A 16367-nucleotide genomic window follows, 5' to 3' on the forward strand; every position below is an offset into this window, starting at 1 on the left:
CTTCATCTGTATTGTCTTAGTTGGTAAATATCTCCTTTTAAGAAGCTTACGAGTGGGCTGTTAGGATTAATCTGCTGAAACTGTTATAAACTTGAGAAGCGAATGCCATCATTGTGGTAAAATAGCTGTACCATATGTTTGCTAATATTTCTTATTGGGAATGTAATCCTAATGCTTCAGATGAAGTCCATTTTAGACCAGTTAAAGGGAAGCTTTTGGATCGACTTATATGACAAAAAAAAAGCTGACCATCCGATAGCTCGATTTGTAAAAAAATAATAATAAGCAAATAAAAGTATAGGTGATAATAATGTAATAATAGCAGTAAAATAATGGAGCGCAAATAAAACTTGTTAAAAGTTTTGCGTTTTTATTTTTAGCCTGTTCCAATCTTTTTCGGATTATCCGCGGTTGTCATATCGCAGTTATTTGGGTAATTAACTTCAATGTAAAAAAGTCCACTATTACTTCTACCACTACAAATGATACACGGAAGCGCCAAGCTGCTGGAGGCCAAAACAGCTGTAAACGCTCCTCCTACACCCCAATCTATTCAATGTTTCCCTTTTACCCCTTCCATATATAGTTCTAGGTTTCTTTGAATATGGTCATGTGATTTCTTCCCAACCCATTTGGAGACGAAGTGCTTTTCGTAGGGCCCCAAAAAGTACCCAACTTTTTGGGTGACCAAAAAGTACAATCTTTGGCAATCCTGCATCCGTAAACGTAACCTCGTCACCGTGGCCTTTCTCTTACTATAACCCCTAGGGAAGTGGGATCAAACCACGTCTTTTTTACAGGCTACTTTTTGATGTCTGATTAGTCAAAAGCGTGCCTAAATTTATCTTTGGACAATTCTTTTGGAAATCATGGAACAAATGTTCCTCAGCCTTTTGAAGCGTCCTCAGTTCAGAGTCACACTTGACTACTGTTCTTTTTCCCGCTTTATCAAGGTGATAACTTAAACCTAATTTATGTTAGGTTCTGCATTTATCAAAACGAAAGTGACACAGAAAAGTAATTAATCAAATAAGTCGGTTTATAAATATAAACATTTTCAGGGAAATCAAGGATCTAAAGTTTATCTATCCTCAACAGGAAAGTGTTACCCTATGGTAAGTACGCGAACATCAGTAATTTCATTTCCCCCTTTGGTCGATACTGTAAACTTTTATGTTTCATAGATCTCTTTTCTAATTAAAAAAAAGGAATAGATAGAAAAAAAAAATCGGCTGGATATTTATGTTTCTTCTACTTTTCATGATATTAAAGATGGAATATAGTTTTATTTTAAATTCTGCCTTTAAAAACTCTGAATCGACATAAAAAACAATTTAACAATAATAAGAAGAAATAATAAGAATAATAATAATAATAAAAGAAGTTTCTCTGGCTTTTCAAGATATAATACATGAAACTAAGATTTATTTAAAAGGGTCTGAATACATATAAAAAGTAACTTAATCATATATTTTTGTTTATAAATGCAGACACTTTATGTGGAATTAAGGACATACAATTCATCTCCCCAGACAGCAGAAGTTTCATTCATTAGTAAATGCACGTAAATCAGTAATTTCGTTAGTACGTTCAGTATTAGGCAGTCTTGAATGTTTCACAGGTCTCTTCTAATAAAAAAAGAAACTGATTTTGGCGAAATTTTTTCTTTTTCTCCTTTCCAATGTATGCCAAATAACAACATGCCAATCTCTTTTTCGACAATCTGCCAAAATTTATCGTTGACAACATAACTTTAAGCAAGTCTGAATTCAAACTAAAAGTTATTTTTTTATTTTTTTAAGGTCGTTATGCTCTAGTTGTGCCTGGAGATATTGCAGTTTATTGTAGTGGTTATGTTTTCTTCTTCTTCTTTTGTAGATTTCTTCTTCTTTTCTACTTACTCCAAATAACAACATGCCAATCTCTTTCGACAATCTGCCAAAAGTTTTCGTTAACGACATAACTTTGAGAAGTCTGAATTCAAACTAAAAGTAATTTTATAGTTTTTTGGGGTCGCTATGCTCTAGTTGTGTCAGGAGATATTGCAGTTTATTGCAGTGGTTGTGTTTTCTTCTTCTTCTTTTGTGGATTTTCTTCTTCTTCTTCTTTTCTACTTATTCCAAATAACAACATGTCAATCTCTTTTGACAATCTGCCAAAAGTTTTCATCGACGACATAACTTTAAGAAGTCTGAATTCAAACTGAAAGTAATTTCATAATTTTTTAAGGTCGTTATGCTCTAGTTGTGACTGGAGATATTGCAGTTTATTGCAGTGGTTGTGTTTTCTTCTTCTTCTTTTGTGGATTTTCTTCTTCTTCTTCTTTTTTACTTATTTCAAATGACAACATGCCAATATCTTTTGACAATCTGCCAAAAGTTTACGTTGACGACATAACTTGAGTCTGAATTCAAACTGAAAGTAATTTTATAATTTTTTAAGGTCGTTATGCTTTAGTTGTGACTGGAGATATTGCAGTTTATTGCAGTTTTTTTGTTTTCTTCTTTTGTGGATTTTCTTCTTCTTCTTCTTTTCTACTTATTCCAAATGACAATATGATAATCTTTTTCGATAATTTATCAAAAGTTTTCGTTGACAACATAACTTTAAGAAGTCTGAATTGACACTAAAAATAATTTTAGAATTTTTTTTATAGGTCGCTATGCTCTAGTTGTGGCTGGAGATATTGCAGTTTATGCCAGTGGCAGTGCTAGGCCAACTGGTGGCTGTGGGGCAGTCGCTATGCTCATCGGTCCAAATGCTCCATTAGTTTTTGATAGAGGCCTTCGTGGCAGTTTCTTTTCACATGCTTATGATTTCTACAAACCGGATTTGAAGTCCGAGTTTCCTGTTGTAGATGGAAAGCTGTCAATTCAGTGCTACCTCCAAGCTTTGGACAACTGCTATAGAATATATTGTAATAAATTTGAAGCTCAAGCTAAAAAAGGTAATTACCGATTAGTAGATAAATCCATTGTTATCACAAATCGAGCACGCACACTCCATATCGAAAACATCACATCAAGAATTAGTGATACCAAGAACCTTTTTGTCGATTTTTATTACTATGCGCTTCAGTAAGATTTTGGGAAGTTGATGTCGATGTAAATAGATTTAGTCCGATTTTCTTTCATTTTATTTGTCACCATTTGTTACGGTATGATTTCGTGATATGCTGTTGAAATCAACAGAAACAGGCTACAGATCAAACTCAATATCCCACATTGAACAGATCACGAAGAAGATTAGCGCTTCAAAAAATACTTTTTGGGTTAGTAAGAGAAAATCCGTTCTGTTGTTTAACCCTTTGGTAACATTATATTTTCTTTCTATTTGTTTTCGTGCTTAAAAACACATAGGAGTAAAAAAAATTTGATCAGAATTTTTTATAAACATTGCATTGTGTTCCTAACTTATCTGTCATTGAAACAAACTGGACTTCTTTTCAATTTCAAGCTCATGTTAAAAAAAAGAGAAAAAAAACTTTCGATCATTACCATTTTTTCATGAAATTAATTTTGCTTTGCCTTTTTTTGCTAAAAAAATAAAATAAAGTTTATTGTGCCATAAAAAGTCTTAACCAAAAAATAACAAAACAGAGCTTGAAAATAAAATTGCTTATAGATTAAAACAAAATACTCTTGTGACAGTTAATTACAGAAAAGTTAGGTAGCACAAAAACGAGTGTTTATAAACACTATTAAAAATTGTAGTGAACTTGTTTTATCATGAGCATGGCCTCTGTTTTATTGATGCTTTTGAAAAATATAGGTAAAATATAGGTATTTTACCTATATAATATATACCTATATATATAATATATACCTATATAATATGTACCTGTATATATTTATATACCTATAATATAGGTATTTTATTTTAAATTAAAAATATAGGTATGCTGTAATGATTTTAAGCCAAAAACAATAAAGTTATAGAGTTTAAAAATAAAAAAGATAAAAAATAGTCCCCTGGTGAACCATTCTGTATTCTGATTGCAATACAAATCAGTAAAAGAAATATTTGGTAGCGGAAAAAAGTAAAGGGAAAATCGTAAATAGAAAGAGGGATAAATTCAGCAGTCAGCAAGGGCTTAACCCAAGCCAGCTGTACAGGAGCTGACGCCATCTGTTCGGCAGGATTTGCTGGGGACCCGACTCTATTGACTCAAAACCCTATTTAGGTCTAGGCTACTCAAATCGTTTCAAGAGAAACTTATCCTGTCATTGATTAATCAGTATCTCGGGAAGTATGGTCATTTCTGGAGAATTTCTGTCCGTTCAGTGGTTTAACCACACTCACAACTGATGTATTACAAAGATTTGGAGTAGTCTTAGTTGCTACGATAAAATGGTAATTTCCAAGCCTATAGGGCATATTAAATTGCTGTTTTGAATCTTGCTATTAAACAACAAAAAAATCTGATTACGAAAACAAAATTTGAGAAGATGCAATATTTTAGCAGGTTAGAATGTAGTTTATCTACAACTTTTTCTTTCAAGTTGTTTGTGTGCAACTTTGTCTTTCAACTTCTTAAAATTTAAGTATAACATTTTAGCAATTTTGATAAAGTCGTTTGTCTGCAACTTCTTCTTTCAAGTTGTTTTTCTGCAACTTTGTCTTTTAAATTTATAAAGTTTAAATGCAATGTTCTAGCAAGTTTGAAAGTAGTTTGTTTGCAACTTCTTCTTTCAAGTTGTGTCTCTGCAACTTTGTCTTTCAACTTCTTAAAGTTTAAATAAAATGTTTTAGCAAATTTGAAAATAGTTTCTTTGCAACTTCTTCTTTCAAGTTGTTTGTCTGCAACTTTGTCCTTGAAGTTTATAAAGTTTAAGTATAATATTTTTAGCAAGTTTGAAAGTAGTTTGTCGGCAACTTCTTTGTTCAAGTTGTTTCTCAGCAACTTTGTCTTACAACTTCTTAAAGTTTAAATAAAATATTTTAGTAAGTTTGAAAGTAGCTTGTCGGCAACTTCTTCTTTCAAGCTCTGCGTCTGCAACTTAGTCTTTAAACTTCCGAAGTTTAAATTTAATATTGAAGCAAGTATGAAATTTTTTTGGCCGGTGATTATGTCTGCATTGCTTTTCTTTTCTCATTTGTTTGACCTTACTTGCAGGTTTACTTTTTCATTTTAGCAGAATTCATTTTAGTAAGGTTTCTGACTATACTATTTTATCAATCTTGCTCAGTTCAGGGTCATCAGATGTTAAAAAAAAATATAATCAATGTAACTTTAAGAACTAAGGTTCAATCACATTCTATTATATAACTTCATAGGGTGTAGCTACGACAGGAATGTCGTAGCTATTATTGATGTCGAAATTAAATTAATAATGTCGTAGGAATGTCGACATTCCTGTCGACAGGAATGTCGACAGGTGTAGCTACGACACGGAGAAGTCGTTTGAGTAGCATTCAAATGGTAGGTTTTTGGCATTTATTATCTAAGCTGATTCGCACTTGAATATTTCGGCGATTCTTGAGATTTAACCCGAATTTTCCCAAACGAAAACCGGTTTCTTCCATATTTCCCAAAAAATTGACTTTAACGAAAATGATCAATTTTTATTTTGTGTTAATGTTCATGCCAATTTTTGGGAGGTTTCAGAAAACCCGATTTTCTTTATGGGAAACTTAGGAAACCTCTCGAAAAATTTGAGCTTAGTGTAAGCACAGCCTTAGGCAACTGTCATTTACAAAGATCTCCTTTGAATTTGAATTTAGTCCTAAGTCGCCAAATTTTAAGGCCACTCAATACATACTGACCAGCTGTATTTTGGAATGCGATGAATTTCCAACACAAAAATCCACCTCTATTTCCACGTGCTTAGTGATTTTGATTCGTCCCTTCGTCGTTTTTAGGGTAAAAAAATGATTGAAGTCTTAAAAAGATAATTTTTGGTTAAAATTGGACTCTTCTTACTTAAGTCTCATACCGTGATTCTAGGGGACTTACGGCTCAACAAATTCCCAAGTAGCATTTGAATTTCAGATTCCAGGGGAGGTGGGAATATGTCTGGTCCTGGTGCAAGACTAAGAAGATGAACTCTCATTTCACAAATTTTTAGTATTCCAAGCGTAGCTGGTCAGTTCGGATGGTTTTGAAAATTGTTAGTGTTCTCGCTGAACACTGAACGCTGAATTCATATTGAGCTAGACCTAAAATGAACCAATCAGAAATTTTCAACCAATTGGAAGATTCTGTGAAAAATATAATTGGTTTAAATCTGAACCTCAGTACTATTGAAATTGCATTGTGAACGGGCCTAAAAGCAAAGAGAAGGGGGGCCTGGATGGTGAAGAAAAAGGAAAATTTAAAAGGATTTGTATTTACACATTTTTTCAACTATTTCTGTTAATAAGTATATTCTAAGAATATTTTACAATATTCAGAAGTTTACATTAAACGGGTTTTCTGGGTCAATTTCACTTTAATTCACCAATCGACCGCTATAGTTTGTAGTATTTTCAATATCATTATTATATTTTTTGAATGTACACGCATTTGAAATTTTTACGCAATGAAATATTACGAAAAACACAACAAATAATTTTACAAATATATATACACCAAACATACTAACGTTCTGTCCATTTCGAAACCTTTTGTCAGATAATAATAAACACACACTATATTCTTTTTTCGATTTTGCGAATTTCACATGCGCAAACCTCCCTGGAATCATCACAGTGATTAGTAGTCGAATCAACATACCCGACCCGTACTACTGTATAGAAAGATTACAAAAGTTCAGTAGGAGTTTAGCCGGAAATAAGTTGTGGGTTGCTTCGCGATATTAGGGTCTATTTGTCGTTTTGCATTTTTCTTTTGTTTGTTTTATCCTTTTTTGTATTTTACTCCACTAGCGACGCAAGTCTTTTAGTGGGAAATCGAATTCGTTGGTGAATTAAAAATACTTCGAAATGATACCATTTCAAATAAACAAAATTTGAAATAAAGTGAATGCAACCGAGAAGATCCGATTCATTCTGCATATTACACATTAAGAATTTTCTTACATAAAAATATATTTATTTGAATTCTTAGGTACCAAAAAGCTTATGGTAGACTCCTTCAAAGCTATAAGAAATGTCAATATTAAAAACGGATCCAAGTGCTTTAGCATCACAGCTTAGATATATAATACAGTTATGAAAACTCCTATCTTGCCCGTGAGAAGCTTTTGGTACAGAGCTCTGAACTTGGCGCCTCCTAGATCGTACTACAACACCATAGGCGGGAACGCAATTTTGTTTTGTTTGTCCAATTGCTCCGATCTTTTAGATTCAGACTGCCAGTTTCCTGTCTCTAGCCGCTAGTATCGCTACCGTGCACTGTGTTCCAAAAATAAATTGAGTTTTCATAACTGTATTGTATATCTAAGCTGTGTTTTGCTTGAGAACAGTAGTAACTTTTTATACGTTGCATTTAAACTTGCTCTCTATGTTCATTATTTTTTTTTTCTAGCTGGTAAAAAGGAGAAAGTAACTGTTGACACATTTGACGCCTTTTGTTTCCACGCCCCCTACTGTAAACTTGTACAAAAGTCTTTTGCCCGATTATATTATAACGACTTGCTTCATGTACCTGTTGATGATATTCCGTCCAAATTTTCAGGCTTAGAAAACTTTAGGTAAGTGTGCTTTTTTTTATAATGCTTTTAATTGTATTTGTATATTATATTATATATTATATTATATTTATACTATATTATATTATATATTATGTATATATTTTTTATATTATAAATTATATTATTTATAGATTATTATTTACATTATTTATATATTATTTTGTATTATTATATATATTATATATATTATTTATATTATTTATATTATAAAATATTTAATAATTTAATTTTGTTTCCATTATATTAATAAAAAATTTAATAACTGATATTTTATCATTAATTTAGATAACTAGTAATTAATTTGTTTGAAAAATTAAATTAAATTTATTAATTTTTTTCTACAATATTTTAGATTTGTACTTTTATTAAACTGTTAAAAATGTTGACGCCCCTTTTAATTTCTACTCTTGACAATAGTATCCTATATCCGAGTACTTTGATGGCGTACAACATGTGCTATATTAAGGCTAGAATCTTTATTTTATAGAACAAAGATTCCAGCTTATGTCTTTTGAAATTGGTTACTGTGAAAAATTGTCGACTCTTAAAGTACCAAAGACGTTAAAAATGAAATCAGGTTGTTTGAATTGTTTAAACGAAAATATAAACATGAAAAAAGACCTGTACATACAGTTATACAGTTTTTTATATCAGCATTATCCTGGCCGAGTGGATTGGTGCGCTGGATTTGGGATCCTTTGTCTGAGAGGACGCGGGTTCGAATCCCAATGCACCCAGTTCTTCAGTTTGGGACGGGGGTCAGTGGCGTGACTCTGTAAGCTTAGCCAGACTCGACCCAGCTCTAAATGGGTACCTGGAGAAATCTAGGGAAGGTAAACAGGAAGGGTGTGTGAAAGCACAGGATGGCTGGCCCCCAACCCCCCATTGCACTTCCTGGCTGAAGGGCCAAGAAACGGAGATCAGCACCACCGGTAGGGACTTTAAAGTCTAATGCCGTACTTACCTTTACCTTATTAAAAAAGGCATGGGCAAAAAATCACCAAGGAATAAGGCAAAAAACATGTGATAAAAAATAGCTTGAGAAGGCGTTTCTTTCTTTTAAAGGCTGAGAATCAACAGATTGTTAATTTTTGAATTTTCACACACAAAAGCGTTGTCAAATTTACGTGGTTTCATGTATGAAACTTGCTTATTCTTTTTTGCCGTGAAACGTGGCAACATTGACTTGTTTGAATTTTTACGGACAAAAAGCGTTAACGTGGTAATGCCCTAAACATTTCACAGCTTGAAACAACCGAGAGAACAATCTAATCAGGATGAATAGACCTTAAAATGAGTCTAGGGGGTAAGAATGAATGTCTAGGGGGTAAAATAAAAATGAAGGTAAAAACAGAAAAACTGAGCCTAGTGCTGTAAAATTTAGAAAACTGAGCCTGGTACAGTAAAATTTAAAAACATGAAATAATTTCGGACGAATATTTAAGATAGAATTTGCCCGTTGACTATCCGACTAAAAATGGTGCCTCGCTCTTACATTCACTTTTCAACCTGAAGAAATTCCGTATGCAAACTGAGGTTTTAAAATGGTGTATTTACAGGAGCATGAAACCAGAAGAAACGTATTTTAATCGTGAACTTGAGCAAGCTTTCATGGGATTAAGTAAAGAGGACTATGAAAAAAAGATTAAACCTTCTCTCCATGTTTCAACAAACAATGGAAATATGTATACTGCCTCTCTTTATGGCTGTCTCGTCTCCTTATTAACTAGGTAATCCCATTTTCTTTCTTTCCTTTTTTTTATTATTACCTGCCTCTCTTTATGGTTGTCTCGTCTCCTTATTAACTAGGTAATCCATTTTCTTTCTTTCTTTTTTTTATTATAACCTGCCTCTCTTTATGGCTGTCTTGTATCCTTATTAACTAGGTAATCTCATTTTCTTTCTTTCTTTTTTTATTATTACCCGCCTCTCTTTATGGTTGTCTCGTCTCCTTATTAACTAGGTAATCCATTTTCTTTCCTTCTTTTTTTTTATTGTAACCCGCCTCTCTTTATGGCTGTCTTGTCTCCTTATCAACTAGGTAATCCATTTTCTTTCTTTCTTTTTTTATTACTACCTGTCTCTCTTTATGGCTGTCTCGTCTCCTTATTAACTAGGTAATCCATTTTCTTTCTTCATTTTTTTTATTCACTGGCAATTTTGCTCGTGACCTATATCCGCATTAACAAAATGCGATTTTAGGAACAAAGCAGGTCGTGATTACTTACAATAAATTTATTTTTCCAAGACAGGTACATACGCAAGAGTAGGTCTCCAACCTTCCTTCCAACTTTGAATTTTTTTTTCCCCTTCATTTTATTGTCAACTACATCAGAAAATGAGTAGCATTTTCAAAAATATTGTAAAACCGTGACTGAGATCCATCGTTAACTCTGGTTTACCGATAGAAATCGATTGTGACAATGGAAGCATGGTAAATTTTTTAATAACTTGCTTTTTATTCGTTGATTGTGAGTAGCTGGTTTAATTTCAACTAACCTGAACCTAATTTGCTTTTCGTGACTGGCATATTTTTCCCGATAAGATAAGGCTTTTTGCGAACGACCTCCTTAAATGGAGCTGAGGGGTTGTCACAAATCTTACAAGGGACTTTTGCTTCTTTTTTTCTCAGAGGATTTTTCCCTTTCATTCACATCTTACAATGAGATATATGTACTGAGCAATTGAGAGATATGCCGAGTCCAAATTCTATTAATAGTACTTGGGATTCTTTGTGTTTGTTTCTTTAATATTAATGATAAGGAATAGATCTTAAATGTTCAAAGAAGAAAATTTTCTTTACTTAAAAATATTCATATTGCATTTAATTCGGAAATTTCACTATCAATTTGTTCTGATATCTTTCAAAATTTCTGTTAAGTAGTTAATTTTTTTTTACCTCATAGTCAACTTCGTCATCACTAGAGCGAAAATCATTATGTCGTCCGAAAAAAGGAATCAAAGAAAACGGGCACCAGAAATAAAGTGCGTCGGGTGTAATTCTGGTAACACGGCGTTGTGTAACGCCGTGAGTTTTCCGCAATTTTACGTTTTTGGTTGCTTTTTTGCCAATCTGCCAAACGAGAAGAGTAATACTGGTTACGATTTAGGAAGAGATCGGTATTTTTTCGTTCCAGTTTGGTGGGGACTGGTGAATGGAAATTGACTTTTAGTAAGTTCTTTTTGACCTTCAGAGTCTGAACATTTACCTTTTTTTTGCAGAAGAAGATAAGAGCTGCTGTCAGCGTCTACAATAGTAAAACTCACTAAAATTTGCTTTCTTCAGAAAAGTGTAAATAGAAGTTAATAGAACAATGAAACAATAAAAAAAAGAATACAATAGAATTCATAAAGAATAAAAGAAACGCGATATGTAACTAATTTATCTTCTTTACAGGTAGAATACCGAACAAACAGAGACTATAGGAATACTGTATTTGCAAGTTTATCTTTGTAATAATTGCCAATAAACAAAGAACAGCAAAATCGATAACCATTTTCCTCCTTTTTCCTAGTTAATTTTGGCAATGAAGACAATTTTGAAAGAAAACCGTAGTAAAAGGTTTTTTTTTACTTTTAGCACTAGATTGAAACACCTTCATGAAATCATGATATAATTGCTTAAATACTAAAGTTATAACGTTAAAAATGCTTAAAAAACTAATATGTATATAAAATTGCTACGTTAATAATGCGCAAATAAAAAAAAAATACTATAATACGTAAGTAAAGTAGTAAAATTACTATATTAAAAATACGTAAATAAAAAACTAACATACGTAAGCACAATTATTGTTAACATACGTTCGTAGAAATTTAGTACTTTTATAATTGTTTGCTGTGGTATGCATAGTTCATTATGTACGCCATGTGGCTTTATATGCGGCCCTGCATAGGCCAGAAACAGTATACGAGTAGTTTACTACATACAAAATATTCGTGGCAGTAAGTATTTTCTATGCTCATTAACCCAAACCGCCAAATATACAAATAATTAGGATTCAAAAAGATATAGATAGTAGGAATACTGCTTTCCATCTTTGATAATTATTGTTATCGTAGAACACAGAATCCATTCCCTTCTGTGTTCTATAACTACTCTTGTTGTTTTGTTAATGAATTTTTTAAATGTCTAAGTAAACCAAAGTTTGCTTATAATTATTGTTTAAAAGGAGAAAATTACTAAGCAAAACATTTACATATTGTTTGTTCTAATAGTAGTAAATTTTATTGATTTAATCCGAGTCAGCAAACTATTTCTTTCATGTTGGTCTCTTGAAGTCAGACATCTAAAGAACTTGCTGGGCAACGCGTCGCACTGTTTTCCTATGGATCTGGCCTGGCCTCTACTTTCTATTCGTTAACAATCAGGGGTGGGGAGATTCTAGATAAGCTCGTTTCCTCACTTAATAACGTTCGGCCAGAGATGGAAGCTCGAGTTAAAGTGTCCCCAACCGATTTTGCTGCCACGCTACAGTTAAGAGAAGACAATTGTCATAAAGGTATGTTGTTTAGCTGTTTAGAACAAACATTGGATCAGTTCAGAGGCCAAATTTATTTGGCTTTTTCTTTTCTTTTATTTATTTCTTAAATTTATTTATTAATTTATTATTATATTAATTTATTATTAATTATTATTATTTTATTATTATTTATTTTTATTATTATTTTATTTATTTTTATTTTTTATCATTATTTATCATTATTTTATTATTATTTTATTTGTTATTATTTTATTATTATTTATTAGTATTAATTTATTATTATATTTATTATTTATTTATTTATTAATTTATTTCTTTTCTGTTCATACTGTTAAATTGACTTATAACATCACTACTTCGTAAAACAAGCCTATTCGCAATATACATCGTCGCCACAAAACAAAGATTAGTGCTATTATATGACAAAAAGATGCTGGCCTTAATGTACAAGAATTCTTATAAGCAAAGTTTACTAAAAATAAAATACACTGAAAAACATCTTCACTCTTAAAACACAAAACCACAGCACAGCATTTTCCCTACCCCATGATTGGTATTTATAAACATTATCAGCAATCTATCTTTTTCGTTACTTTCCTCTGTTGGTTACTACTTGTTTTAACTTATAACTCGCTCGTTTGATGCTGGGTTCAAGGCCCCCCCCCCTCATCCCCATTGGAAATGAGGACGGCAGTCATGGTGTTCGGTCAGGACTTGGTACCATAAGAGCTACATCTAAATTCATTGTAATTCTCAGCGGCCTAATTTTAAAAAGAGGCAAGTTTTGCTTTCTATCAAGGCCATATAAGTTTGTGTGATATGAATCTCCCTGGCACTTGAAACACTTCATATTTTTTAAACATTTTATTATAACTTTGATATATACTGTATGTTTTATTTATTCCGCACTTATTGCATTTAATATTTATTGTATTAGATAAATATTTTATATTTATTAATGTTTCTTTAACGTTTGTAACCATGACCAACGATTCCTCCAATCATTATTAAGTGGGGTAAATATAATGCGAAACATTCTGAAAATCGTGCGTTGCTCTCCCTTCTGGTAAAAGATGGCAACTATTCAAGTGCCATCTACTATATTCATATAAGAAAATGAAGACATGAGCGCACATAGTGTGTAAATTTATATATATAACTTCAAGGATCCGAACATGTAGGAACTAATTAATTGATAGCAAATAATGAATGAATTAATTGATTAATTAATTTATAACCGAAAAATAATAACCAAATAAAACCAGCAATGGATGTGTTGTTGGTTGTATTTGTGTTTTTGACGTTCTGGTGATCACTTATTAAGATAATTCTTTTAGTCATATTAAAAAGTTCATAATAATAATTGTTTTCGTATCTTAATTCAAGTCTGAAGATAAAGATTAGCCGACCTTCCTTACCAACGGTATACTGCCACTTATATTAAACCCCCTCCCTCCCAAAATAAAAGCCTGAAGGACGAGTAGCCCTAGCTCTACAAAATTTAACTTATATCGAATATAGCTGTTTTCTGGTACTAGGAATGGGTTATCCCCCCTCCCCCCAAAAATATTATCGTGTTTTTTTCTAAGTATAGACCTCCCTTAAAGTATGATAGTGGAGGTATGGTTGAGAATTTGGGTTATAAAAGGTGTAAGTAGCAAAAATTGATTCAGATGCGAAAGGACGTTGGTTTAATGAATGATGGCGGTTTAGTGTAGTAAATGATAATTGTTTTGTAAATAGTGATAGGTTAAGACGATTTCTCAGGCTAGCAATGAAGTGTAGAAATATATTTTTGGAATTTATGTAATAGTTTCGTTAATACAATTAAATTTATTATAAATTAATTCCTCATTTTATATTATCAACGTCCTAGGAATCAGATAATGAATAGCGTTCTGGGACCTTGCTTTAATATGTAGTTTCAGCAAGGAACCCAGGTCCATAGTTATTCAAGTAGACAAGCTCAGAATGTACGGACGCCTTTGTCTCCGTCGATGCGATCCGCCATTTCTTTTAGACCTGTTGGGCCTTAATGTTGGTCAGATGTGCCCGGATTTATAAACATATTAAACTCATTTATCTAAATATCTGAATTATATCTAAATATCAATATATGCCAATTAATAAAATTAATATTATTATTAATAAAGTTAAATAAAGTATATTAAATATTAAATATAATTGATAAAATTAAAATAAATTCGAATAATTATCAATTAATATGCTAATGTTAATACATTAATTTATATATTCCTTGTTAATGTGTCGTAAGCATAATAATTCCTTATGACACAAGTCACGAGTATCTATTTTGTTCTTAACATCCTTTTATGTGTCTAATTTTGTATCTAAACGTCGTGGGACCGACGTTTAGACGTCGTGGGACCGACGTTTATTGGTAATATAATTGAATCAGTCTCTATGGCCTCAGTCATTCAGTGCGGTCTCTCGACACTATTATCTGAAAATTTTATCTAAATAGGAGACAAACATTGAGTGAAATAATTGAGTGACGAATAATAAGATACTTGATCATGCGGATTGGTGCAGAATGGTGAGATAAAGCTTTATACCTTCTCTCACTAACCCCCCCTGCCTGATACAAACATTCAAAATTCATAAAACAACCTGCAATGCTCCACCTTTTTGTTTGGAAGAAAAGCTGAATTTTAGCCTTTGAGCTTCTAGAGAGACTTTTACAGTTTTTTCGAAATACTTCTTGAGTGCTTTTGCAGATCAATTCAATAATCTTATGTAACTAGGAAACCTTATCCGAATAGAAGACAAATATTTAGTGACGAACAATAAGATACTTAATGATGCGGATTCGTGCAAAATGGCACGATAAAGATTTATATATTCTATCCCCAACCCCCTTGCCTGATACAAAAATTTAAGATTCGTAAAACAATCAATGCTATATACTATTCATTATTTTTGTATTGTGAGAATATGTACGTATGTATACTTTTTGCCCAAATTTACCGATGTGCTAAATATTTTATTAGTATCCCTCTGTGGTTCTCGAACTCAAACATTAGTGTATAAAAAAAAAAAAAAAAATGAAGGGATTATTGGCTCGTTTTGAGAACCGGTGCAAGAAAATAGCCGACTTTCCGCTTAAGCATCTATTGTATACGGTTGGGTAGACTAATAGCTCATGTATCTTAGTGTCGATATTCTTTGCTTTTTGTTTTTTCTTCTTTATTTCTTTCTCTTTTTATAATTCCCCAGTGCATTTTTGTAATGTATCGAAAGAGGGTAAAAATAAATTATTGTTATTCTTACACTGAATTTGCAGTTGAATTTTCTCTGTATCTATATGTTGCTTATTTTTAGCTCCATATGTCCCGGCTGGGAACCTAGAATACTTACGCCCAGGAACTTGGTACCTGAAATCCATTGATGACATGTATCGACGAACATATGATAGGATTCCAGTGCAGCAAAATGGGCTTGTGCAGTAGTTTACGTTGTTATTATTTTTCTATTCTTTGTTTCTTCTAGGGAATACAAGCATTTTCTGCTTCTATGTTCTTTTGATATTTTTTTTTTTTTTATATCTCTATAGTTCATCTATTCAAGAATAAATAGCAAAAACAACTTCATCACGGTCTCCTCCGAAAAGCCCCCTGGCAAGGAAGAAACAAAAGAGAAAAAGGAGGAAAAACATTCAATCTCGCGTCTCAAAAATCAAAAGCTAGGTCAGGTAATACATGATAATTCCAAATTATGCGTTCAATAAATCTCCAATAAATGATTCTCAAGCATTGAAATCCAGTCAATAGAAAAAAAAAATACCACCTCAAACCCTATCTCCCGCCTCAAAACTACCAAAATGAGGCGTTAACCTGAGGAGACGCGCATGATTACTATCATCTGCTCATAAAACTATATAAAAAACTAAGGCTCAAACAGACATCCAAATCCAGTGAACAAAATAGGAGAAAAAAAAAATCAAATCTCACGGTTCAAAAGTTAAAAGCTAAGTCGGGTAATATATGATGATTCTAAATTTCTCGTTCAATAAATCTCAAATAAAGGATTCTTAAGTATCCAAATCCAGTCAATAAGAAGAACGAAATCCCATCTTGAACCCTATCTCTCGCCTCAAACCACCAAAGTGAGACGTTAACCCGGGGGGACGTGCATGATTAACATCATCTTCTCATAAAACTAAAAAAAAAAAATCGATCGCCTGTCCAAGAAGTCATCAAAATCACAAGCTAAGGAATTTAGTGGTGCA

At 32.3% G+C, this 16367-nt stretch overlaps 1 protein-coding gene across 4 annotated transcripts in view; it reads left to right on the forward strand.

Annotated features, from left to right (window-relative positions):
* Nucleotides 1–15653, forward strand: part of LOC136032809 (hydroxymethylglutaryl-CoA synthase 1-like) — a 50430-nt gene extending 34777 nt beyond the window's left edge. For all 4 annotated transcript variants that reach the window (XM_065713204.1, XM_065713207.1, XM_065713205.1 and 1 more), the window contains exons 4-8: nucleotides 2657–2947; nucleotides 7469–7634; nucleotides 9194–9364; nucleotides 11916–12136; nucleotides 15461–15653. In XM_065713204.1, the coding sequence (XP_065569276.1) occupies nucleotides 2657–2947; nucleotides 7469–7634; nucleotides 9194–9364; nucleotides 11916–12136; nucleotides 15461–15588 (977 nt within the window). In that variant the 3' untranslated portion in view covers nucleotides 15589–15653. The remainder of the gene's footprint in view (nucleotides 1–2656; nucleotides 2948–7468; nucleotides 7635–9193; nucleotides 9365–11915; nucleotides 12137–15460) is intronic.
* Nucleotides 15654–16367: the final 714 nt, after the last annotated feature.

This window comes from Artemia franciscana, chromosome 11 (assembly GCF_032884065.1).
Source record: "Artemia franciscana chromosome 11, ASM3288406v1, whole genome shotgun sequence".
Classification (NCBI taxonomy): Eukaryota; Metazoa; Arthropoda; class Branchiopoda; order Anostraca; family Artemiidae; genus Artemia; species Artemia franciscana.